The following is a 27,417-nucleotide window of genomic DNA, read 5'->3' as shown; positions in this document are numbered from 1 at the left end:
AGCTGGATGTCCACACCATTACATGGACTCTGGATCACTGGTGTGACTACAAAACAACTACACCATTGCCTCCCAAGTTGATGATTAAACCCAGACACAGACCCTGCAGGGCAATGCATCCTTGAATTGATCTGAATTTCCAGCCTATACAGATACCAACATTCCCTTCCCAGTGTCTGTCAGATTGGTTGGGCCTGTGTATTGCAATAGATAGCAAATCCTCCCATCGAGGATGTGTGTTTGTGCGTGTGTCAATGGAAAGATGACTGTACACATGTAGGGACTGTCTCCACGCACGTCTGTGTTCCGGGGTACACTTGTGAATGACGGAGTGAGAGAATGTGTGAGTCTCTGTGAGTGTGAAAGCAGCCTCTCATCAAAGGTAACGTCAGCTGTCACCATATTAACACAGGAACAGAAGTTAGGCCATTCAGCCCATCCAATCTCCTCCAACACTCAATCATGGGTGATCGGTTCCTCAACCCCCATTCTCCTGCTTTCTTCCTGTAACCCATGATCCTCTTGACAATCAAGAACCTGTCTATCTCATACTTTAGTGCACTTAATAACTTGGCCTCCAAAGCCTTCTGTGGCAATGAATTTCAATGGATTCCCCACTCTCTAACTGAAAATGTTGCTCCTTATCTCCATTCTAAAGGGTCTTCCTTCTTCTCTAAGGCTATGCCCTTGGGTCCTCATTTTTCCAACCAACGGAAACATCTTCCCAACATCCAGTCTGTAATCATTACATTTCTGCACACTTGGGGACCTCTGTGCCACATGGTGTCGGCGTTGCTCATAAACATAGCTGAGAAGGAAATGGATAGAGGGATGAGACTAACAAATGGGCTTGAGTTGATACAATGGTAGTGTCCCTACCTCTGAGCAAGGGGATTTGAATGCCAGTCCCACCTTCCTCCACAGGTATGCAATGTTATTGCTTAACAGGTTGGTGAGGAAAGTATTTAAACCCAGAGAAGGTGAGCTCAAGCCTTGTGTGAGGATCCTGGGTCAATAAAGTCGATTGGGCAGTTTCTGAGCTATAAACTCTACTGCCTTTCATCGGTCCAAATGCAATTCCGGATTCGCCATGGTTTGCTGGGTTGGAGCCTACTGCCCTCTGCTGGTTGAAAGCAGGTTGCGGCTGATTCTGAATGAATTGTTTGCTCTGTTGAGCTGAACTTGCTGCAGGACTGGATTAAATCTCCAGTCAAGGACTGATGCTTCTCAAATCATAATGCATGATGTGGCCTGAGCAAATCGGGGCCCTGTTCTTTGTCCAGCGCCTGTTAGGCTGGGAATAAAAACAGTGACTGTGTGTAGATCAGCCTGCTACTTTCATTGTTATCAAACACTCAGAAGGATGCACCTGCCCCATTCAAAGTGTCACCTCTCCCTGGGATACATTTATCATTACCAATACCAGGGGCTGCTCAGAGCATTACTGAGGTATTTGACTGTAGGGGCGTCACACACATCTGCACGGACATTTGAAAACAGAGGCTCAAATATGGCAGGGAAATGAGAAGGCATTCTCATGGACAGACCCTGTGGTGTGAACGCCCCCACTCACTGTAAAATGCCTTCTGAAATGTAACCCATAGTTATTGCTGCTGGAATCTGCTGTCAATATATGACAAAAGCTCTGTCAGCAGCCACAGCTGACAGTCTACCCTGCCCCCACACCAACACATCCACCTCGTGCCTTCTCATTTCCCTGCCATGTCACACATTGGCTCCTCACTGAGAGGTGATGGCTGTCTTACCTCCAGCTAACTGCATTGCTTACACTACCCTGAAGAGGCACTGGTTTGACCGTCCTGGACACCAATGACCACGAATACCTCCGATGGCTCACTACCGAAGTTTAGGACAATAGCTGCAGTTGTAATTCTTAGCCGAGGGATATTAGTAAGACAGGGGTCTATTCAAGGTGTACAGAGAACAATGCAGCACCGAAACAGTGCCTTCGGCCCACAGAGCTGTCCCATGATGCTTTTTGCTGCCCAATCCCTCTATTCGGTCTTCAATTATACCATCCTTCCAGCTCAGCACTGTCCCCATGACCTGTCCTAGCTGCCAATCTCCCTTCCCATCTATCGACTCCACCCTCCCCTCTGACCTATCACCTCCATCCCCACCCCCATTCACCTATTGTACTCTTGGTTACCTTCTCCCCAGCCCCCATCCCCCATCCCCCTCTCATTTATCTCTCCACTCTGCAGGCACCCTGCCTCTAATCCTATTCCTGATGAAGGGCTTTTGCCCGAAACGTCGATTTCGTTGCTCATTGGATGCTGCCTGAACTGCTGTGGTCTTCCAGCACCACTGATCCAGAATCTGGTTTCCAGCATCTGCCGTCATTGAAGGTAAAAACAAGGAGCCCAAGCAAAACTGGAATCAATGGGTATCATTGGGCAAAGTCTCTGGTGTTTGGGGTCAGGCCTGGCACATAGGAAGATAGCTATGTTAGCTGGAGTTCACTCACCTCAGCTCCAGGATATCTTTGCAAGAGTCCCTCGGGCACCTTCAGCTGCTTCATCAACGACCTTTCCTCCATCACACAGGGTCTGAAGTGGGGAGGTTCACTGATGACTGCACAATGTTCAGTAGCATTTGCAACTCCTCAGATACTGAAGCAGTCCATGTTCAACTGCAGTAAGATCTGGACTATAGCCAGGCTTGGACTGACAAGTAGTAAGTTACATCTGTGCCATTAAAGTGTCAGACAATGACTATCTCATGCAAGAAGGAATTAGATTAGATTACTTACAGTGTGGAAACAGGCCCTTCGGCCCAACAAGTCCACACCGACCTGCCGAAGCGCAACCCACCCATACCCCTACATTTACCCCTTACCTAACACTACGGACAATTTAGCATAGCCAATTCACCTGACCCGCACATCTTTGTGACTGTGGGAGGAAACCGGAGCACCCGGAGGAAACCCACGCAGACACGGGGAGAACGTGCAAACTCCACACAGATAGTCGCCCGAGGCGGGAATTGAACCCGGGTCCCTGGTGCTGTGAGGCAGCAGTGCTAACCACTGTGTCACCGTGCCGCCCCGCACTGAATCTAGCCATGGTCTCTCAAGATGCAACAGCATTACATCATTGAATAGCCACTGCCAGCATCCTGGGGGTTACTATTGATCACCAACGCCCCCATCCTGATTCGGAAATAGATTGCTGCTATTTCAGTGTCACTGGGTCAAATTCCTGGGATTCCCTCCCAAACAGCACTATGGGTCTACCTCTACCAATGGCCTGCATTGGATGCAGTCTTGACGTCAATGACTGTCACACTCACTCTCACCTCTGGATTTCAGCATTTGTCCATGTTTGAACCAAGGCTGCAATGAGGTCAAAAACAGACAGGCCCAGACAGAATTCAAAGTCACTGAGCAGGTTATTCCTTTGTAAATGCCACTTGTAGATGACCCCTTCTATCACTTTGCTGATGTTCAAGAGTAGACTGACAGCATGGGAGTTGACTGCATTTGTCCTGCCCTGCTTTATTGGACAGTACATACCTGAGCATTTGTACAGCTGGTTGGGCAGGTGCCAGTGTTGTTGCTGTACAGAGAGAGCTTAGTGGGAGGCGTACCTGGTTCTGGAGCACTGAGTCCAATTGCCAGGGTGTTGGCAGTGCCCAGAGTCTCTGGAGGATTCAGTGCTTCCATGATACTACAAGGAGTGAAACAGCTGCCACCATTTGCAGCAAAGGTGTGTCAATGGAAGTGCAGAGCTCCAGCACATCCTCCAATGATGAATAATTCAACACAAATGTCAATTCTTTCTTGCCCGTTGATGATTTTAACAAACTCTCTGCCCTTGGACAAATGATCATGTTTTACCAGGTTGCATTGGTATGTAGACCCTGCTGATTGCTGGGAGAATCCTCGCTGTCCTTCAACTGCACATGCTCATTCAATCACCTGGCTTCTCCTTACACTGCTCCCCCCCACTACCCTCTCTCATGCATCAAACTCAGGAAAGCCCTACAACAACACGGGCCCCTGCTGTCAACCTGTAGACTCAGCTTCAGCTTTCCGAATGAACTGATGACCGCAGCTGCCAACAAATGCCACTTTGGTCTCATACTTTCCCCTCGTAAAGAATGTGTTTTTGTTTGCCTGAATGCGGTGACCTCTACAGGGCTTTGAGACCAGCCTCCTCAGAGAGCTGCCTTGCAGATGGTTGGCATGGCTTCTCCTTCCTGACAGAATTCTGGACCTGCTCCTGGGGTTTGATGCCCCAATCCCTGTTGGCTTCAGTCCAAGAAGAGGCTGCAAATTATTTCCATTCACATCACAGGAGGTGGCCCTTCATGTTATCCAAGCAGTTCTAGCTCCAATTGCAGCTGTCTCCTCCAATCTCACTTGCCTTGTCTGCTCCCTATATAGCTTTTATAATCTTCCTTTTCAAATACTCATTTAATTTCCTCTCAGCAGTGAACTTCTCACCCACAATGGTGCCAAGAGTAAAGGATATGATGCTCTAATAAATGAGCTATGTATGTGAAAATATTACATCTAACCTCCTCTTTCACATCTCAATTGTTGCCTCAGTCGATCTTCCTTATTATTAGTTACATAGTGTCCAGGGGAAGCAACTTCTTGGGACATTACAAACTTGATCCATAGAATGAGTACAGCACAGCTAACTCAACTTCTACAACTGAGTAAAGAGTTCCACAGATTTATTCTTGTGAGCAATATTCCATTCACATTTCATTCCGATGGGATCACGGTGGGGTGGAAACTTCCACACGCGCTCAAAGGATCCTCCGTACGGATTTCCAAGATAAATTCATTCCCCTGGAAAACTAGTGCTGAACATCTTATTGCTGAATCATCACTTTCTCCTTGGAGGCAGTGTATACAACGTACTATATTCACTCAAAACTAGAACACACTACAAACACGATTGGACACAACAGGCAAGTAGACAGAACCACAGCATTTAATGCCGACATAGCAAGGACACAAAAATTACCACGCCCCTGGCTTCGTCGGACGATGGAAACTGGCTCAGTGAAGGTGGAATTTGTGACTTAGAAAGATACGGGAGGTTGAACTCTAGCAGGGGCAGCAATCACCATGGGAACAGCGCACACAACTGGGAGCAACAGCAGGGATTTGAGAAGCTGGAAAACTGGGACCAATCCACTCAGTCACTCCAAAACCATCTCTCTATTGTCCTTAGCCTCTCCCTTCCCACCTCAACCAGTAACAAAGAGTGCATGCATCTCATGGCCCTTTAACTCTCTACCCCCTTACCAAGCCCAATCAAAATTCCCTGCGCAATATCCCACTTTTCCAGTGTAACTCCTGTGTTTTATCTCATTACCCTCCTTTAATCCAAAACTTCTAAGTTGCGCATCTCCTTGGGGCCTCTGGCACATTTCCAAGGGGGTATGGGAGCCAACCAAATGAAGTGCACTCTTGCCCATCCAGCAGGGGGGCAGCCTCTCCTGCCCCAGCCCTCCAATGCCATCCTCCTCTGCCACTGACTCATCACCCACCAGATGGCGTCCCTATCCTCTCGTATTTGGGATTCAAACCGCTGCATAAGAATTCCCTGGACTATAACAGCAAAGATGCTTCCATCAGTTGTGAAGGACTCTGGGATATCTCAAGGCCGTTTGTAATCCGAGTGCCTGTCTCCCCACCTCCCTTTTGAAAGAGAACACCTATAAAAATCCCATCTACTTGGGATGTGACTACAGTGTTTTAAGGTTGTTGGTCTGCAACCGATGCCTGTGTAGTCACCTTTGTAATCGATAAAATACGTACAAACGATCACAAAGTAAGATCGAACCTCCTCGTGGTTCCCCCCCGGTAACGGCCTGTAAGAGGAAGCTTTTGACAGGGAAACAATTTTAAATTGTTTAAGAGGTTGTTTTAGTCTGGTTTTACCATCGATTTTATCTTTGGTTTTACCGGTACTATACGCCACTGGCAGTTTTATTGTTTCTCTCTGTCGTTTGAACAGAACTCGGACCAGGCCGGCGAATACGACCTCAGAAAAGATACGAGACGGCTGGTGACCATTCGGCCTAAATTAGAAACTATATTTGGCAGCGGCGATCATGGCCAATACCAAAAATTCCAGTTGGGTGGGAGACCGGGAAAATAACCGCCCCGCATGGTTGCTATTGGCGGCACCATGCGCAAAATGTGCAAGCCAAAAATGGACTGGACAATCTGTCTCGACGCAGACGGAAGAGACTATAAAGGATTATCCCGGCAAGGCTGTCCTCAGGCAGACACGAGGAAGTCAGCAATATCGTCCAGAATGATCAGGACACAATTCAAAGAGAACGACTAGTAGAGAAGGCCCCTCTGGTTCATTTAACAGCCGGACAATTTTTAATTCGAATCTTAATGGGCCATTTGATTTTAGTCGATACGGAGAATCAGAGAGAGGCGAGGAGAGGTACAAAGGTAGGATTATCCACCCAGTAATTAGGGAAACTGATAAAATAGAGGTAATAATTAAAAACCCGGTAGATAATTTTAACTGTAATTATTCTAATAAGATTTATAATACTACGGGGAGGTTTAGGAAGCATTTAAAGATATGTAAGGGAATTAAATCAGTAAGAGTTAGATGTAGTAAATGTGAGTGGGAAGGGAATTACCAAGCTGTAGCATGCCACTATCCTAAATGTTCTAAGAATGACAGTAATGGTAATAGTAATAACACCAGTAGTAATAATAGTCATAAGAAGGAAGGAAGGAAGGAGAGGTAGAGAAACTATACCAATGCGAATTATGTCCTTTAAAATTTAAGACTGCCCAAGGATTAGGGCAACATGAAAGGCATGCTCATCCCATTTTAAGAAATGAGAAGAGGAAAAGAGGAAAGGTAGAGAGTAGGAATAAGACAGAAAATGAGGGTAGTAAGAGGGGAATATGGCCTTATGAAGAGGTCTAATTGTTGCAACAATTCAAAGCAGAATTTAGTGGCTGCAAAAATATTAATAAAGTTATAGCTGAGAAATTAGGTTCTAAAAACAGCAAAACAAATCTCGGATAAAAGGATGTTATTAAATAAGAAAGGTAAAAGTCATGATGACGATAAAGGTATAGATTAAGAAGTAAATCTTAATGAGTGATAGTAATGAAATGGACGATAGTGATCGGGAGATAGACAGGGAAGTAGGGGAAGAAAGATTAAATGAAAAGAGAGTAATATTATTATGGATAAAGTAGACTATAAGAGTAAGTCACTAAAACAGAACTAATTAAAATAGTAGAGGATGATATGGGAAGGAATAAAGGTATTAGTAAGGAATTTGAGAATATAATGGGTAGGATAATGGATAAATTGGAATGAGTAAGGAAGGTGATAAAGATAAGGAGACTCATTAAGTGAATAGGTTTGAAGCAAAGGGATAGTGGACCAAGAACGAAGAGGAAGGAAAATAAGGCTAAGAGAAGGTATAGTAAAAAAAAGGTAAATTTAAAGAAATGCAGGTTTTATATAAAACGAAGAGACAATACCTGGCAAGAACCCTAATGGGGGCCCCAGTTAGGTGTGAATGCACCCTAAGTAAAGAAGAATTAGAAGACTACTATAAAGAAAGATTAACTAACTCGAATGATAAAAATAACTTGAGAGGTTTTGCCAAATATAAAAAGGCAAGGGGAGGGATCGATGAGTGAGACTCTGACAGGTCCTGTGACAGTAGAGGACGTGAATCATGCCATTAAGGCGATGGACGTAAAAACTGCTGCAGGGCCAGATAGGGTAACACTGAAGGAGATAGTGAAGATATTTAATAAAGACAATACAGTACTTCCTAGAATATATACTATTTGGATGAAATTAGGTAAAATACCAGATCAAATGAAAATAAGCAGAACTGTATTGATTCCCAAAGTGAGCGATGAAGAAGGGTTGAAGGATATTAATAATTGGAGGCCAATAACTATAGGGCCAATTATGCTCAGAATATTTACAAAAATTGTAGCCAGTAGACTAAGTAAAGTAATAAATCTGAATAAAAGACAAAAGGGCTTTATGGCTGGTGTAGCAGGTTGCGAGGAAAATATGAAAATCCTGGAAAATATTATTAATGGAGCTAAAAAGAATGAGAGATTGTGGTAGTTTTCGTGGATTTAGCAAAAGCATTTGACACAGTGGGCCACAAATTAATTATAACAGCTCTTCAGAGACTCCAACTTCCGTCAATATTTATAAATTTGTAACCAAATTAATATGATAATAATTTTACTCAAGTGAAAAGTTTTAAAAGTAAAACTGGAAAAACTAAAGTTTTAAGAGGGGTTAAGCAAGGTGATGCATTGTTGCTGATTCTTTTTAATATTGTAATGGACCCTCTGATAAGTACCATCGAAGAGCAGAAGATAGGAATATTTTTAGGGATAGATAGGAACAGCTATCACTGCACAACATTAGCGTTAGCAGATGATATAGCGTTGCTTAGTCAATCGTACGATGGTATGGTTTGTAATCTTAAACTTGTAGAAAGACTTTGTAAAAATACGGGAATGGAGGTTAATATAAAGGAAACGAAAGGATTTTACTTTACACATAAAAATAAGACAATTATATATAATGATAAAATTAACTGGAAATTAAATGAAGGAAGCACACAGTTTATAGAGTTAGGTAGCATGGATAAATATTTAGGTGCTAAGATAGATCCGTGGACTGGCTTAAGCCAATCAAACTGGGAAAGCCAATTAGATATATGGTTAGGAAATTTAAAAAGATCCCCCCCTTAAAACCAGTTCAAAAAGTAGAAATTTTGAAAACATATTTTATTCCTAGACTATATTATTATTTAGTTTTACCTGAAGTCTCTATTAATTATCTTAATAAATTAGATAATAAAGTAAAAAGCACAGTTAAAGAAATTTTACACCTCCCGCTATCCATCACGGATGGAGTATTATATGCCAAGTCCCGGGATGGTAGCCTTGCCTTAAACAGACTGTCAACCTTTATTCCAAATCTCGATAATGAGGAAGTACGGGATGCTACAGAAATCTGAGGACGAAATTTTGCATGCATCACTTCGGTTCGAGGGTGATAGTGTGGCAGTAAAAACATATAAATTGAGTAAACTTAAAGTGATGGAAAACATCTGGAACCAGAATATTAATCGGCGATTGGGTGAAGAGGATACTATCAGGGAAGATAGTGAAGATGAGATGGGAGAGCTTAGCAGTACCAACTATGCTAACTGGAGAAGTATTGAGACATGTGATGAGTAATTGCCTCGTTTAGTGGTTGATAAGCCCAGCTCATCCCTTGCCTCGCCGAGATTCTGATTCACAATATATTTTACCGTTCCCTTAAGATCATCCAACTGTGGTTTCGCTGGATAGGGGTATTCACGTGTCGACGAGCGATGTTAAAATCTCAAAAAGGACACGATCCATTGCGTATGGTGATTTTGCTCTCTGTCACCTAGTCCCACTTGGCCCCAAGTCTGCTCCTCTGTTGTTTCTCTGTTGAAAAATGCCTCAGGTTTGGTGTATAATGTGCATTTATAACAAGTGCTGTAAATGCTATCAGCATCTGTGGAGAAAGATGGGCAGCGCAGGAGGTAGAACGCTTCATCTCGGATTCTGATCCCACTTGGATTTAGCTCAAACCCTCTCTCTCACCTTTGATGTGTGGGCCATTAAAGGCAATGATGGCCATTAATCATCAGAAAAACAGGGTGGTATGGGGGTGAAGCGATGAAGAAAATGCTGCAGGTGATGAGGCAATGGGAAGAAATTTGTAACAGTCTTTCGGTGGCTTGTAAGAGCACCTCTGGACTCAATAAGTAGTAGTTTGGTATGCTGTTGGAGCAGGTTTTTTCCTGCGTCCACCTTGACCGCGATTTCTCTCTCGCCTGCTTCTTTCACAAGAGACAGGTTGCTGAGAGAGAGTGCAATTAAAACCCAAAAAAAAGGTTAAAAAAAATGGTGAGGGGCTTTGTATTTGACCGGAGTGAAGAGAGAGTGAGGGGGTTCTGAAATATTAACTCCAGGACTTGGCTGGGGAAGGGGGTGGGTTCTGGAGCAGTGACAAACGAGCGAGGACGAGCACCATTTCGTGCAGCCCCCTCAGTCGGCCCTGTGGAAGTCCCCTCGCCTTCCGCCTGTCTTGCTCAGCAGCTTGACCTCCTCGATGATGATGTCGTGAGTGACAGACTTGCACATGTCGTAGATGGTCAGAGCTGCCATGCTGGCCGCCACCAGGGCCTCCATCTCCACACCCGTCTTGCCGCAGGTGCTGCAGGTTGCCGTGACGACCGTTGCCCACCGAGCCTCATCCAGCTCCAGCTGCACGTCGGCCCAGTGCAGCCCGACCGGGTGGCAGAGCGGGATGAGCTGGGCGGTCAGCTTGGCACCACAGATGCCCGCCAGGCGGGCAGCCGCCAGGGCGTCCCCCTTCCGCAGCCGCTGGGCCTTGAGCAGCCGAAAGGCCCGCTCACCCAGACGCACCACCGCTCGGGCCTGGGCCGTGCGCCGAGTGTCCAGCTTCCCCCCGACATCCACCATGACTGCCGCCCCCTGGGCGTCGAGGTGAGTCAGGCTTGGAGCCTCCTCCTCCTCTTCACCTTCCTGCTGGCCGTCCCGCCCGGATCCACTCTTGCCAGGTCTGCGGCGGTCAGTGTGGTACGCTCGGAGGGCAGGCCGGCCCGCGGCAGTTCCCGCTCCAAAGATCAACAGGCCTTTCTCCCAGGTCAACACGTTGTTCCAGAATGTTATTCCCACCAGGACGGTCGCCGAGCCATTCCAATGTGGTCGGACCAAATTGACGACACCATGTGCTGTGCCGGAAGGAGCAGGATCTCTCCCTGAGAAGCAGAAATATAAAGCTGAGGCGAGACAGGGAAGGCCAAATAAAACACCAGAAACAGGAAACATGCAAAATAAGAACAGGAGCATGCCATTCGGCCCTTCTAGTCTGCTCTATCATTCAAGAGGTTTAGAGGGTACGGGCCAAGTGCTGGCATATGGGACGAGATTGGGTTGGGATATCTGGTCAGCATGGATGAGTTGGACCGAAGGGTCTGTTTCTGTACTGTAAATCTCTATAACTCTGTGCTGATCTTTCTCAACGTCACATTCCCACTGCATCCCTCGACACCTTCAATAGCTAAAAATGCAACTCTCTCTTTAATATTCATAGAATCCCTACAGGGTGGAAACAGGCCCTTCAGCCCACCAAGTCCACACCGACCCTCTGAAAAGTTTTCTACCCAGACCCATTCCTCCATTACTCTACATTTACTCCAGACTAATCCAGCTAACCTGCACATCCCTGAACACTATAGGCAATTTAGCATGGTTAATCCATCTAACCTGCACATCTTCGGATTAATGACTTTGCACCCTATGGTAGGGAATGTTTTCTCATCTCATCTGAGTCCTGAATCTATAACATCTTACCCCAGTCCTAGATTCCCCAAACCAGGCAAAGTATCCTTCCTAAATCTAGTCTGCCCAGTCCTATTAAGAATTCTACACATTTCAATCAGATTTCCCTTCATCCCTCTAAACACTAGCGAATACACGCCCAGTCGAACCAATTCAGAAGCGAGGTTGTTGTTTTAGGGAAATGGGTGGAAGATTGAAAAACAGTTGGAGAGGAAGCTGGGAAAGGTTGGGGTGGGGAAGAAAGGAGGTTTAGAGAAGTATTTAAATGGGTATTGCTCCCTTTATTACATATGGCTTTATTTTTGGTTGTTAAACTGTCTCATACTGGAACTGACCCAGCCGTGGGGGGTTAAGGGGAGTTCTCTACTGGTTAGACTTCCCAATCTAGCTGCCTGTCCAACAGCTTGCTGTCTGGCTGAACACGTAACCGAACGTGGGCACGCTGTAGGGGAGCCAGGCTTCCTACTGGAGCTCGGTGACCTTCACTGGCCGGGCTCCCACTCAGCACAAGTACTTGCATTTCTATAGCGCCTTCTGCAAGTTCAGGATTGCCCCCGAGCACTCTGCGGTCGACGTTTGGTGTCCCGCAATCACGCAGGTTTCAACCAGCTTGATGCGAAGCAATCTCCTCGGAATATCAATTCGATACGACCGGATCGACAACTTTACGGGTGCTGGCTTCCCAATGAGTGGGTGACCATTTCCTAGCTTCCCCTTCTCCTGGTTTTTAGATCTTCCACCCATTTCCCTAAAACCACAACCTCCCATTTCTGGATTGGTTCAAATGGACCTATATTTGCTCATGTTTAGAGGGACGAGAGGGGGACCCGATTGAACTGCGTGGAATTCTTAACAGGGCTGGACAGACTAGACACAAGAAGGATTGGCAGGAACTCCAATGTCAGTTAGTATAGTGCCAAAGGCACCTTTCTGGACGTCAGGTCTGACACCTCCCGTGCTGCACTCTCGCGGTAAGGCTCTGAGGTGGATACACACAGCCAATAAGCTGCAGAAGCTGAGGGGATCAGTAAAATGGCTGCATCTTGTGTGTGTACTGAAGATGCACTGGGCCCATTCCAAAGCAGACACACGTGGGCTGAATGGTCATAAGCTCAGGCAGCACGTGAAAGCAGTTAGCGTTTGGGTAGCGAGTGATCATGGGATCAAAAGCCCTGCATGTTTCCTGTGGGCTCCGTAATGGGGTGGGGGGGGGGGGGGGGGGTGCTAAATGGGTTGGGAGGTTCGTGTGGGGAGCGAGCAGTTGGACACTAAGTTGAAAAAGCCACGCGACCCACTTGTGCCGGAGCCATCGATTTATTTTGTTCACCCCCACAGAAACTTTAAAACACAATTTATATTAAAAAAAATACGTGTAACTAGCCAAGCCAGCATTTCACATCCTCGAGTCAAAATTAATAATAAATAAAAACATTTGGCCAGATATTGTGGAGCCTGGAAGAGAGCATCCACCTGGGGTTTAAGCATATGGACAAATGTCTGTTGGATCCCAAAATTATTTCCTGCCTCGGAGGAGGGAAAAAAAAGGCAGAAAATTCCCGGGATCCAGGCCAAGCTTCACCTGCTGAGAAGCATTAGAGCGGCCAAGTTCCAGCAACAGTATTCCTGATGAGACATGACATGATTCCAAATTACACTGACAGCCCCCACCAAGCCTTTCACCGGTGCTCCACACTGCTCGGATCTACCTTTACTGGAGTTGTAAGGTAGGGACGGTGGTCAGTAACGCACCTTCGCCAAGGCGTTTCCGCATTCCAAACGCTACATTAAATAAGTTGGCAAAAACCAAGAGAAATTTCTGGGAAAAGCTCAGCAGGCCTGGCTACATCTGTGGAGGGAAATCAGAGTGAGCGCTACCGGTTCGGTGACCCTTCCGAACGTGAACTCTGATTTCTCTCCACAGATGCTGCCAGACTTGCTGAGCTTTTCCCGGCAATTTCTGGTTTCATTAAGTAAGTTGCAACTGGCTTGGAGACTACTTTTATCATCCACCTGGTCGCTTTCAGAAGGCATCCGTGACTTAGACTTGTATCGTACTTTTGTCTAATAACAGAGTGCTTTCCAAACGTAATGTGCTGGCTGTAACATGGACAGCCAATCGTCACTGAGCAAGCTCCCACTAAACACAGCCTGGTAAGTACCAGGAGCAGGAGTAGGCAATTCAGTCCCTTGAGCCTGATATCCCATTTAGTTCAATCATGGCTGGTTTCACCTGGGCCTCTGCGGTAATTTCCTGTCTGCTCCACATCACCCTTCAACCCATTACTAATTAAACAGCTATCTGTCTTTCGCCTCCTTAAGTTTATTCAGTGCCCACCACACTCTGGGGTACTGAATTCCACCAAGTTTTGAACCTTTGAGAGTAGTAATTTCTCTCCAATGCTTTTACATCTTCCATCCATGACCCTAAAGCCAGGACCTCTCGTTTCTGGATTGCCTCACATAAGGAACATCCTTTCTCTGTGCACTTTGGTAATCCCCTTTCGCATCTCGCACACTTCAATCAGATTTCCTCTCAAGGGTAATGGGAAGGGACAGGTGATAGGAATGGTCTGCATCTTATCACAGAAACAGGAATGGTCGTCTGGAATGAGGAAGCTCGCGAAAATCCCCCTCGCGGAGAGAAGGAGAGGAGGTGAAGGAGTCACGACGAGACAGGAAGAGGAAGTCTGCGTGTTTAATAAAAAGTCAATCGTACGTACTGCTCCATCACCCACCGATCAGAATCATGGGTCTGTTCTTCATCTGCGATATGTTAAACATCCCTGGAAAGGAACCATCCGGTAACATGTGAAATGGCTTGACAACCCAGATCTGCCCCCAAACTATATCATCCCGACCGCCCACTCAATCATCACGCAGAAAGCAGCTTAGAAACGAGGGAGTGCTTTCCTCTAGCTTAAGACTCTCTCAGCGCAGGAGGCAGCGGCCATTCTGTCCTTCCTACTCCTGTTGGTCCTTTGTGAAAACTATCCCAATTGGTCACACTCCACAGCCCTTGCCCTGATCCTACCCAACGTCAGGGACTCCAGGCTGAGAATTCAGCATTCAGGCCTACGCCCATGAAAGGACAGATGTCTCTTTTCAAAATAACAGCTGCTCATGTTGCCCTTAATCTCCTGCTTGCGGCTCAAAAGGCGGGAGGTAGTTAGTGGCGGGAGGTGTTTCCCTCTTGGGTGAGGTGCCTCTGACAGAACCCTGGAACTAGACTTAATTGTCTACCTTCACAGTCCTGCAACAGGCCCCACTTCCAAGCTTCAAATATTGATCCGTATCCCCTTTGGAAGTTACTGGAGGGAAGGATAGGATTGCAGGAGGAGATTCACCAGCGATGGAGAATTCCGGCTCTGACGGGAAGCTGGATACGCTGGTTTTTGGGAGAGGAATCTGATTGTAGTGGATAAGATCGTGAGGGGCAGATGCCCCCTCCCACCCACACCTTATAGTTGAAAGGTCAATAACTGGGGGGCATCGCTTTAAAGGAGAAAGGATTTTCTAAAATCCCTGCTAAAAAAAACTTCACCTAGAGGGTGATGCGGATCTGGAATTCTCTGCCTGGGAGGGAAGTCTCACAACCCTTTTAAATAAAAATACTTGGATGTGCACTTGAAATGCCACAGCAGCCAAGGCTTACATGCCAAGCGCTGGCAAGTGGAATCAGCGAGGAGAGGTTAGCATGGGCTCGATGGGCCGAAAGGCCTCTTCCGTGCTGCACGACTCTGTTTTACGATCAACTGGGATCACTCTTTCAGTTAATGCATTCCATCACAACACGAGACACTGACCTCTCCTACTGTTCCATTCTGCAAATTGCTTCAATTCTGCATCAGCTGAAAATTGATCCTGCTTTCTCTGTGAATGGTTTTATCATTCAAATGTAAGTTTGAAACCCCCACACCCCCACCCTGACCCTCCCGGAACAAGAAACAGTGTGGCGTGATCTTACCGGCATGTTGCTTTTTCTTCCTGCCCACGGCAGCTCCGATAATCTCCAGGATTTCCTCATCTGTGGCTCCAGATCTCAGGACGTCCCTCAGAGATACCTCAGTGTTCCCGAAGAGGCACACCTATGCATTAGAGACAGAACCGGCAGCTGAACAGCAGGACTGCTCTCAAATCCAGGCCCTTTCCTTGGAGATTCAGGTGGAGGAGATGGAGGGTGGCATGGTGGCTCAGTGGTTAGCACCACTGCCTCACAGCACCGGGGTCCCAGGTTCAATTCCAGTCTCGGGTGACTGTCTGTGTGGAGTTTGCACATTCTCCTGGTGTCTGCTTGGGTTTCCTCTGGTTTCCTACATCCATCTATCACCTTCCAAGGTAATTTCCCCCACCCTCACCCCACTATTTACCTCTCAGCCCCCTTCCCCCTCCACATGCCTGATAAAGAGCGTATGCCTGAAACGTTGACGCTCCTTGGATGATGCCTGACCGGCTGTGCTTTTTAATCACCACAATTTTGACTCTTCCTCCCACAATCCAAAGATGTGCGGGTTAGATGGACTGGCTGTTTCCACACTGCCCATAGTGTCCAGAGATGTGTAAGTTAGGTATGTTAGCTATGGGAAATGCAGGGACAGGGTGGGTGTGGGAGTGTTGGCGTGGACTCGATGGGCTGAATGGGGCCGGTTTCCACACTGTAGGGATTCTGCGATCTCAGTCTTCGGTTGCCGGACCCTGCTCCATTTTCTCAACATTTAAACTTTTTTTAAATTCAGAATCTGGTGGGAAGTAAACCTGGCTGAAACCTTGTCTACTCTGTCATCCCATACCCACCTAGCCCTTCACAATAAATTACTCTTGAGAAAGAAGGAGATAAAGGTCCTGTGGCAAAGGGGTGCAAGCGAGTGATTGTGAGTGTGAGTGTGTTGGGGGGGGGGGGGGGGGGGGGGGGGCGGTGGAGAGAGAATGGGGAGGGGGAAGTGGAGGATGGGATGAGGGTACTCAGTCAATGATGATCAGAATGAATGGCCCAGCTGGCTGGAGTGGTTGAGGGTGTACTCCTATGTTTCCAAGAAAGGTATGGAGAATGTGGACACTGTATATATAGAGTAGGGTAGTATCAGAGAGTCAAAATCATCAGACCCAGATAAAATGAATGCCAAGCAGTGAAAGATGCAACACTGGGCAGGATGTGGAGGAAGGAGGCACTAAAGGGGCCTAGGAAACAGCGTGGCCTTTGGAGATAGGGTTGGCTAACATGCCAATGTCGCCCAACAGTAATCCCAGCACCGATCACCATGGGACACCCGCTGTCTGTGGGTGTGCAGCCACGTTCCACAATTTTCACGACCAGAATGTGTGGGTGTGTGTGGGTGTGGGTGTGGTCATTTGACACAGATCTCGACACCCAATCCAGGGTGGAGAGACTCAAAAGGCCCATTGACTGCCCCCGCCCCGCTTTACCTTTAGATTGCCATCGGCTGTGAGCCTCAGTCGGTTACAAGAGCCGCAGAAATGTTCGGACATGGAGGTGATAAATCCAATCTGGCCCTGGAAGTCAGGGACCTTGTAGGCCTAAAGGGAGAGAAAGCCTACAGGTGAATTCTCAACCACCACGAGCACCCAAAAGCCTTCCCTCGTGTCAGACCCGGACTACCATCTGCTTCCGAGCCTAACACTTTGATTCCTCGCTCACTCTTGGACCCAAAAGGAAGAGGCAGTGCGATAAAATATGGAGGGGAGGCTCGAGGCCTGCTCCATAGGCCTCTGAAACGCACAAAGCAAGACCTGCCCTGTGTCCCTTCCACAGATCCTTCCTGTGCTCAGCCACAGGCCTTAGGTTTATCGCCCCAAGGAAGGAGACTTCAGTTCAGTGCTGGATAGGGGGGAAAGGTGGGGGGGAGAAGGTCTCTTACTGACCAGGCCCGAACATGTGATGGTGCAAACTGGTCACTGCAAACACGAGGCACCAGGAGTGAGCAACAGGACTTTGGAAAAGGGTGCGAAGGCACACTGTCTAAACTTACAGGTCATTAGAGAAATATATTGGGAAGGTGGTACAAAATGAGAACGCAAGCTGCTGTAGACACGTTCCATGAATGGGTGGACAAAAATCTGGCACATAGTGCGCAACGTGGGGAAAATGTGGAAGGTCTTCATTTTTATATACAGAAGCAGAGTATTATTTTGACAGAGAATGACTGCAGAATTCTGAGCTTCTATGAATGAGTCACACCACGTTAGTGCGCAGGTACAGGAATCTTATATAATACAACATGAAGTGAACATAAAATTAAGTATCTGGATCAGTGGTGCTGGAAGAGCGCAGCAGGTCAGGCAGCATCCAAGGAGCAGTAAAATCGATGTTTCGGGCAAAAGCCCTTCATCAGGAATAAAGGCAGAGTGCCTGAAGTGTGGAGAGATAAGCTAGAGGAGGGTGGGGGTGGGGAGAAAGTAGCATAGAGTACAATGGGTGAGTGGGGGAAGGGGATGAAGGTGATAGATCAGGGAGGAGAGGGTGGAGTGGATAGGTGGAAAAGGAGATAGGCAGGTAGGACAAGTCCGGACTAGTCATGGGGACAGTACTGAGCTGGAAGTTTGGAACTGCGAGTGTCCCGGAGATGTTCCCTAAAGCGCTGTGCTAGGAGGCGCACAGTCTCCACATTCACTAATATCATTTATTGTATCCGTTGCTCTCGATGCGGTCTCCTACACATTGGGGAGAGTGGGCGTCTCCTATCAGAGCGCTTTAGGGAACATCTCCGAGACACCCGCACCAATCAATCACACCGCCCCGAGGCCCAACATTTCAACTCCCCCTCCCACTCTGCCGAGGACATGGAGGTCCTGGGCCTCCTTCACCGCCGCTCCCTCACCACCAGACGCCTGGAGGAAGAACGCCTCATCTTCTGCCTCAGAACACTTCAACCCCACGGCATCAATGTGGACTTCAACAGTTTCCTCATTTCCCCTTCCCCCACCTCACCCTAGTTCCAAACTTCCAGCTCAGTACTGTCCCCATGACTAGTCCGGACTTGTCCTACCTGCCTATTTCCTTTTCCACCTATCCACTCCACCCTCTCCTCCCTGATCTATCACCTTCATCCCCTCCCCCACTCACCCATTGTACTCTATGCTACTTTCTCCCCACCCCCACCCTCCTCTAGCTTATCTCTCCATGCTTCAGGCTCACTGCCTTTATTCCTGATGAAGGGCTTTTACCCGAAACGGCGATTTCGCTGCTCCTTGGATGCTGCCTGAACTGCTGTGCTCTTTCAGCACCACTAATCCAGAATCTGGTTTCCAGCATCTGTAGTCATTGTTTTTACCTCATAAAAACAAGTATGTTCTGCTTCAACTATAAGGAGGGCATTGAGAGACTACATCTTGAATACTGTTCACAGTTATACTCCTTACTGAAGGAAGGATGGAAATGCATTGGAGATAGCTCACCAAAGGTTATTTCTATTGGCTCTGAAGACGTGGCTGGGACAGTATTTGTTGTCTGTCCCTAGTTGCCGTTGAGAAAGTGGTGACAAGTTGCCTTCTGGAACCGTGTGTTGTCGACAGATGCACAATTTTGGCAGGGAGGGAGATCCAGGATTTGTCCCAGCGACAGTGAAGGAACAGTGCTATATGTCCAAGTGAGTGACTCACGGGTGTTCCCCCCTGTATCTGCTGCCCTTGTCCTTCTGGATGGTAGTGGTTGTGTTCAGGAAGGTGTCGTCTAAGGACCTCTGGTGAATGTCTGCAGCAATTCTTGTAGATAGTACACACTGCTTGGCAGTGTGGAGGAAGAGGGGGATCTGGCTGTGCAAGTACATAGATCCCTCAAAGTTATCACCCAAGTGGATAGGGTTGTTAAGAAAGTATATGGTGTTTTTGGCTTTCATTAATAGGGGATCGAGTTAAAGAGCCACGAGGTTTTGCTGCAGTTCTACAAGTCCCTGGTGAGATCACATTTGGAATATTGTGTCCAGTTCTGGTGGCCCTACTATAGCTAAGATACAGAGGCTTTGGAGAGGGTGCAAAGAAGGTTTATCAGGATGCTGCCTGGACTGGAGGGCTTGCCTTATGAAGAAAGGTTGAATAAGCTCGGACTTTTCTCTCTGGAGAGAAGGAAGAGAGGAGACCCGATCAAGAGGTACAAGATAATGAGAGGAATAGAAAGAGTCAATAGCCAGAGACTTTTCCCCAGGGCAGGATTGACTGGTACAAGGAGTCACAGTTTGAAGATATTAGGAGGAAGGTATAGAGGAGATATCGGAGGTAGGTTTTTTACACAGAGTTGTGAATGCATGGAATGCTTTACCAGTGGTGGTGTTGGAAGCAGAGTCATTGGGGACATTTAAGCGACTGCTGGACATGCTCATGGATAGCAGTGAGTTGAGGGGTGCGTAAGTTGTTGCTATATTTTACATTAGGATTAAATCTCGGCACAGCATTGTGGGCCAAAGGGCCTGTTCTGTGCTGTACTTTTCTATGTTCTATGCTGCTACTGAGCATCGGTGTTGGAGGGAGGTGGGGCCGTTTGTGGATGTGGTACCAAGTGGAGTGCTTTGTACTGGAGGCTTCATGTGAGATGAGGACCTGGATTAAGGGGTTTGACTAATGGGGGTAAGTTGGAAGGGCAGGACTTGTTTCCATTAGAGTTTCGAAGATGAGCAGACACCTTACTGAAGCGTGTAAAAATCCTGAATGATCTTGACAAGGTGGACATGGGAAAGGTAGTTTCTCCTTGAGGTCAATCCACAACCAGGAGGGATGGTTTATAGATCAGCGGCCACACCTCCAAGAAAGAGGCACGAATAAAACTTCATCCTCTCACAGGGTTAGACAACATTATCTCAGAAAACTGGAGGGCAAGTCATTGAACATTTTTAGGGCAAAGATGGATTGATTCTGAGAATCAGAGACGTTTACAGTACAGACCCGTGCAGCCCATCATGTTAACCCTAACCCTATCTCCGTAGCCCTTGAAATCAATCACTATCCAATAATAAGCAGCTGTCTTATGGAATACTTATTAAGCAAAAAGGGTCAAAGGTCATCGGGGCAGTGGAATGCAAACAGAGCAGTCATCGAAGCAGGACTCAAGGGCCGAATGGCCTACTCCAGCTCCTAATTCACGCATTGATTCGATTAAAGTCTGTACCGGAGGAGGGGCAAGGTCTTGGAAGGATTTGAGCAAGAGATTTAACCTTAAACCCACTGCCAACAGGATGGACCGATGGGATCAGTTAGGACGATACGATTGGAGGGACAATCTCAGAGGCCTACGGACAGGACTAGACCGGGTAAGCACAGGAAGGAAGTTTCCAATGACCAGAGAGTCAAGAACCAGGGCTCACAGCCTCAAGGTACATTTCTGATTCCTGAGAGTGGGTGGAATTCGCTGCCACAGAAAACTGAGGAGGTCAAAATATTGAATGCTTTCAAGAGGGAGTTGGATAAAGTCTTGGGGTTAAAGGGTTGGTGGAGAAAGCAGGAACAGGGGACTGAGTCAGATGATAAGCCACCATCATTCTGAACATTGGAGCAGGCTCGAAGGGCTGAACGGCCTACTTCTATTTTTTTTTTTAACATTCCGATTTGTGATTCAGGAAACATGCAAAGACCCGCGCACTGCAAGTTCTTACAGACAGCCATGTGACAAACAAACAACCAGATTAGCTGTTCCCTGTTAATAGCTGGTTAAGGGTTAAATAATAACTGGAGTCATTGAGGACAGCTAGCCTGTGGATCACCGAATTGATGCTGTGGGAGCTGGCCCATCCTCTGAGAAACTTTGATGTCTCACCCAATAGTTCAGCTCCTCTAGCACCGCAGCACTCCTGCAGCGCTGCACTCGAGGGGCAATGTAGATTTTGGACTAGAATACCTGGTGGGGGTCTTGAACCCTCCATCTTTGCACTCAGAGGTCTCCATTGTGGCAAGGCATAACTAAACTTGCAAGGGGTCACGATCACCTATACGTTTCGGCCTTTTCCCCCACAGCTCCAGTGACCTTGCTTCCCTTCCTGCATCATCTGAAAGTCGCGGAATTACCTTTGCTGTGTCGGAGGCTCCTGAGGGTAACGCCTCCAGCTCAGGCCATCTCTGCTTAATGGTGCCCAGCATCTCCTGGTAGCTCACCAGCTTCTTAAAGTTCCACTTGTTACCTAGAGCCACAGGGAGTAGGGAGAACAACGAAGTCAGGCAGTGGCTAGATCGATTCCGGGCAACGCATTGTCAGCCTTTCCTGGCTCTGTCTCCCGTCCTGCCCCACCTGATAACGCGGCAACACACACATTTCCACCACCTGCTTGTTGCTTCCTCCTCATTCCCCTATTTGGCTGTCCACGTAAGCAATTTTCAACTATCCCACACTCACTCTCCAGAAGCAGGTATTGGGTCGTTGTGCGTATCATCTATCCCATCTCTCACCACTGCCTACCCCCACCAGCTCTCTTTGGAATATTCCATTCCCAGACCAAAGTCACAGTAGAGGAGGCCATTCAGCTCATTGACAGCATGCCAACTCTTCCACAGTGCCACCCAATTCATTCCACTCTCCTGCATATTACACTGCATCCACCTGGATACCCCGCGCTGGCCTATTACCTGCCCTCGACTTCTTCATTTCCAACTGCCGCCGGGACATGAACCGCCTCAACCTGTCTACCCCCTCCCCCACTCCAACCTCTCACCCTCACAACATGCAGCCCTCCAATCCCTCTGCTCCAATCCCAACCTCACCATCAAGCCAACGGATAAAGGGGGCGCAGTGATAGTCTGGCGCACTGACCTCTACACTGCTGAAGCCAAACGCCAACTCGAGGACACCTCTTCCTACTGCCCCCTCGACCATGACCCCACCCCACATCACCAAACCATCAACTCCCAGACCATAGAGAACCTCATCACATCAGGAGATCTCCCACCCACAGCTTCCAACCTCAGTCTGGGAACCCTGCACTGCTCAGTTCTACCTCCTTCCCAAGATCCACAAGCCTGACCACCCTGGCCGACCCATTGTCTCAGCATGCTCCTGCCCCACTGAACTCATGTCTACCTACCTCGACAATGTCCTATCCCCTCTAGTCCAGGAACTCCCCTCATACGTTCGAGACACCACCCACGCTCTCCACCTCCTCCAAGACTTCCGTTTCCCTGGCCCCCAACACCTCATCTTCACCATGGATATCCAATCCCTCTACACCTCCATCCACCATGACTAGGGCCTCCAAGCCCTTCATTTTTTCCTCTCCTGACGTCCCCAACAGTACCCTTCCACTGACACACTCATTCGTTTGGCCGAACTGGTCCTCACCCCTAATTTCTCCTTTGAATCCTCCCACTTCCTCCAGACCAAAGGGGTAGCCGTGGGCACACGTATGGGCCCCAGCTATGCCTGTCTCTTTGTTGGCTACGTAGAACAGTTGATCTTCCGTAATTACACCGGCACCACTCCCCACCTCTTCCTCCGCTACATTGATGACTGCATTGGCGCCACCTCGTGCTCCCGCGAGGAAGTTGAGCAAATCATCAACTTCACCAACACCTGACCTTAAATTTACCTGGACCATCTCTGACACCTCCCTCCCCTTCCTGGACCTCTCCATCTCCATTAATGACGACCAACTTGACACTGACTTTTTTTGTTTACAAACCCACCGACTCCCACAGCTACCTGGATTACACCTCTACCCACCCTACCTCTTGCAAAAATGTCATCCCGTATTCCCACTTCCTCCGCCTCCACTGTATCTGCTCCCAGGAGGACCAGTTCCACCACAGAACACACCAGATGGCCTCTGTCTTTAGAGACCGCAATTTCCCTTCCCACGTGGTTAAAGATGCCCTCCAACACATCTCATCCACATCCCGCACCTCTGCCCTCAGATGCCACCCCTCCAACCGTAACAAGGACAGAACGCCCCTGGTGCTCACCTTCCATCCTACAAACCTTCGCATAAACCAAGTCTTTCGCCGACATTTCCGCCACCTCCAAAAAGACCCCACCACCAGGGATATATTTCCCTCCCCAACCCTTTCCGCCTTCTGCAAAGACCGTTCCCTCCGTCACTACCTGCTGAGGTCCATGCCCCCATACAACCCAGCCTCCCATCCTGGCACTTTCCCCTGCCACTGCAGGAACTGTAAAACTTGTGCCCACACCTCCTCCCTCACCTCTATCCAAGGCCCTAAAGGAGCCTTCCCTATCCAAAGTTTTATCTGCACATCCACTAATATCATTTATTGTATCTGTTGCTCCCGATGCGGTCTCCTCTACATTGGGGAGACTGGGCGCCTCCTAGTGGAGCGCTTTAGGGAACATCTCCGGGACACCCGCACCAATCAACCACACCGCCCCATGGCCCAACATTTCAACTCCCACTACCACTCTGCCGAGGACATGGAAGTCCTGGGCTTCCTTCACCGCCGCTCCCTCACCACCAGACGCCTGGAGGAAGAACGCCTCATCTTCCGCCTTGGAACACTTCAACCCCAGGGCATCAATGTGGACTTCAACAGTATCCTCATTTCCCCTTCCCCCACCTCACCCTAGTTCCAAACTTCCAGCTATCCCCATGACTTGTCCTACCTGCCTATCTTCTTTTCCACCTATCCACTCCACCCTCTCCTCCCTGACCTATCACCTCCCCTCCCCCACTCACCTATTGTACTCTATGCTACTTTCTCCCCACCCCCACCCCCACCCTCCTCTAGCTTATCTCTCCACGCTTCAGGCTCACTGCCTTTATTCCTGATGAAGGGCTTTTGCCCGAAACGTCGATTTCGCTGCACGTTGGATGCTGCCTGAACTGCTGTGCTCTTCCAGCACCACTGATCCAGAATCTGGTTTCCAGCATCTGTAGTCATTGTTTTTACCTTATTACCCCAAAAGTCTGTAAATATTTCCCTTCCAGTTAGTTATTCAATAGCCTTTTGAAATAGTGCAACAAGTTACATCCTAGTTAGCTGTGACAGAAGGAAACATTTCCCCTCCCTCACCCGCGACCCACCCATAGCCATTGACATGGCTGACCACACCAGCCGCCTCTCTCACGTCTCCCATATGTAAGTAATCTAATCTAATTGTCCAGCTCGGCAGCACTGCTCTCATCATAAAAACCACTTCTAAAGGCTCCCCTTCCAGCTCTTGCACAGTTACCTCTAGTGTCCTCCACATTCGCCAACCCACCATGTTCCATTTCTCAATGGCATACTGCCTCTCAGTGCCACCATCTGAGGGCACAGCAGTCTTTTCAGGTGATGACACTTAACTCCACCCCATCACTTCCTCTCGACATCTCACCTACGCATTTTTTTTTTAAAAAGAAAATAAAACAGCTTTCTTTTCTTATTTAATCCAAGAACATGGGCATTTTTACCCCAGTCCCAGCTGCCCTCGAGTAGCTGACAGTAAGCTGCCATCTTGAACCGTGTGCTGTAGGAAGACCCACAATGCCTTGAGGGAGGAAATTCCAGGATTTTGACCGAGCGACACTGAAGGAATGGAGATACACTTCCAAGTCAGGATGGTGACTGGACTGGAGGGCAACTTGATGGTAGTGAGAGTGTTCCCAAGCATCTGCTGGCCTTGTCCTTCGAGATGGAAGGGGTCGTGGGTTTGGAAGGTGCTGTCTGAGGAATCTTGACAAATTTCTGCAGTGCACCTTATAGATATTAACAGCAGCACTGTGCACTGAGCGTTGGAGGTGGAGGGAGTGGATGTGCGTGGAGGTGATGCCAATCAAGCGCGCTAGTTTGTCCTGGATGGTGTCAACTTCCTCCAGTGTTGTCGGAGCTGCACCCATCCAGGCAAGTGGGGAATTGGGAGATGACTGACATACAGCAGGATGCCATACCTCGGAGACACTTTTGGCGCCACATTTTATGACCAGTTCAGTGTTAACCTCCAGAATGTTGATTGGGGGACTCAGTGATGGTGATGTCATTGAATGTCATGGGTCATTAGATTCTCTCTTGTTGGAGATGATGATTATTGCTTGGCACATGTTACTTGCCACTTATCAGCCTAAGCCTGAATATTGTTCAGATCTTGTTGCATTTGAACATGGATCTTTCAGTATCTGAGGGGTCGTGAATGGTGCTGAACATTGTGGAATCATTGGCCACCATCCCCACTTTTGATGGTATAATGGAGAGAAGATCATTACTGAAGCAGCTGAAGATGGTTGGGCCTAGGACACTACCCTGAGGGACTCCTGCAGAGATGTCCTGGAGCTGAGATGTCTAACCCTCCAACAACCACAACCATCTTCTAACATGCCAGATATGGCTAGAGAGTTTGCCCCTGATACCTATTGGCTCCCGTTTGTTAGGGCTCCTTGATGCCTCACTCAGTTGGATGCAGCCGTGATGTTAAGGCCTGTCACTCTCCCCTCTCCTCTGGAAGCTGGCTCTTTCGTCCATGTTTGAACCATGGCTGTTAAGAGGACAGGAGCGGAGTGGCCCTGAGGGAACCCAAACTGGGCGTCACTGAGCAGGTTATTGCTGAGCTGGTGCTGCTTGATAGCATTGTTGATGACACCTTCCATCACTTTACTGATGATAGAGAGTAGACTGATAGGTTCGGTAATTGGCTGGGTTGGATTGGTCTTGATTTTTATGTACAGTACATACCTGGGCAATCTCCCATGTTATTGGGTAAGTTATTGTGTTGAGACTGTACTGGAACAACTTGGCAAGGGGCGTGGTAAGTTCTGGAGCACATGCCTTCAGTACTACTGCCGGAATATTTTCAGGGCCCATTGCCTTTGCAGTATCCAGTGTCTCTAACCGATTCTTGGTATCATGTGGAGTGAACGGAAATGGCTGAAGACTGAAGGTCAGCAGATTACAGCATTTAAATGGAGACAATGATCCACTGGTGGACAGTCCAGTCATACAGTCACAGAGATGTACAGCACAGAAACAGATCCTTCAGTCCGACTCATCCATACTGGCCAGATATTCTAAACTAATCTAGTCCCATATGCCAGCATTTGGCCCATATCCCTCTAAACCCTTCCTATTCATATACCCATTCAGATGCTTTTTAAATGTTGTAATTGTATCACTTTCTCTGGCAGCTCATTCCACACACGCACCACCCTCTGAAAAGGTTGCCCCTTAGGTCTCTATGAAATGTTTCTCCACTCACCTAAACTTATGCTCTCTAGTTCTGGACTCTCCCACCCCAGGCCTATTTACCCTATTCCATGCCCCTCATGATTTTATAAGCCTCTAAGTTCACCCCTCAGCCTCCGACGCTTCAGGGAAATCAGGCCCCAGCCTTGGTGGAAAAGTAGCTTCCACACGTTTTGGAAGCGTGAGGGGCAGGGAAGTGGGATCCTTTGTCTCAATGATCTGAGACCTGACCCCATCCTCCACACTCGGTGCTAACATTCGATGTGGCGTTCAACACTCACCGTCAAACGGCATGTACTCAATAAACCGCACGTCCACAGGCTTCTTCTCTGTCAACCTCACAAAGTCCAAGAGCTCATCTTCATTCAAGCCCCTCATGACGACACAGTTCACCTGAGTCCAAGGTTAAAGAGCAGAGGTCAGTTGTTGTTTATGGTGATGGGGGAGGGGTGGAGTCTGTCAGAGGGCTTCTTTATTAAAGTTTTTGGTAACTTTTTTTGAATAGTTCATGAAGCAGTTGAGGTTACCTCATTGAACGTATTTAAGGCTAAGGTAGATAGGTTTTTGAACAGTAAAGGAATTAAGGGTTACAGTGAGGTAGGTGGAGCCGGGGTCACTAAAAGATCAGCAATGATCTGATTGAATGGCTGAGCAAGCTCGATGAGCCAGACAGCCTACTCCTGCTCCTAGTTCTCATGTTATGTTTTAGTTCAATCATCTTTAACATTCAATGGTTTTTTTTTGGGGGGGGGGTGGAGAAGGGGTCTTGTGCCCTGTTCAGAGAGTGACACATTGAAAGGATACTGGGTTGTCCAATAACAAAGCCTCAAGTCCCAGTACCTCAGTAGCTGCTGAATCCAGAAACATCCAGATCAACTGGAAGAGCAAAGACCAAGCTGGTTTTC

The 27,417-nt window shown here is 47.9% G+C and overlaps 1 protein-coding gene across 3 annotated transcripts in view; it reads right to left on the bottom strand.

The window, feature by feature from the left end:
- Positions 1-4,703: 4,703 nt before the first annotated feature.
- The window catches only part of mocs1 (molybdenum cofactor synthesis 1), a 48,091-nt gene continuing 25,377 nt past the window's right edge, over positions 4,704-27,417 (bottom strand). Inside the window, exons 6-11 of one of the 3 annotated variants that reach the window (XM_060849151.1) lie at positions 26,794-26,905; positions 21,422-21,534; positions 16,838-16,948; positions 15,381-15,501; positions 14,152-14,199; positions 4,704-10,833 (exon numbers count right to left, since the gene is read on the bottom strand). In XM_060849151.1, the coding sequence (XP_060705134.1) occupies positions 10,097-10,833; positions 14,152-14,199; positions 15,381-15,501; positions 16,838-16,948; positions 21,422-21,534; positions 26,794-26,905 (1,242 nt within the window). In that variant the 3' untranslated portion in view covers positions 4,704-10,096. Of the gene's footprint in view, positions 10,834-14,136; positions 14,200-15,380; positions 15,502-16,837; positions 16,949-21,421; positions 21,535-26,793; positions 26,906-27,417 lie in introns of all 3 variants that reach the window. The other 2 variants (XM_060849169.1, XM_060849161.1) reach the window with 2 other exon arrangements.

The sequence above is a fragment of the Hemiscyllium ocellatum genome, chromosome 3, assembly GCF_020745735.1.
Source record: "Hemiscyllium ocellatum isolate sHemOce1 chromosome 3, sHemOce1.pat.X.cur, whole genome shotgun sequence".
In the NCBI taxonomy this organism is placed as follows: domain Eukaryota; kingdom Metazoa; phylum Chordata; class Chondrichthyes; order Orectolobiformes; family Hemiscylliidae; genus Hemiscyllium; species Hemiscyllium ocellatum.
Note: the sequence above shows the minus strand (reverse complement) of the source record. Positions and strands in the feature narration are given on the sequence as shown.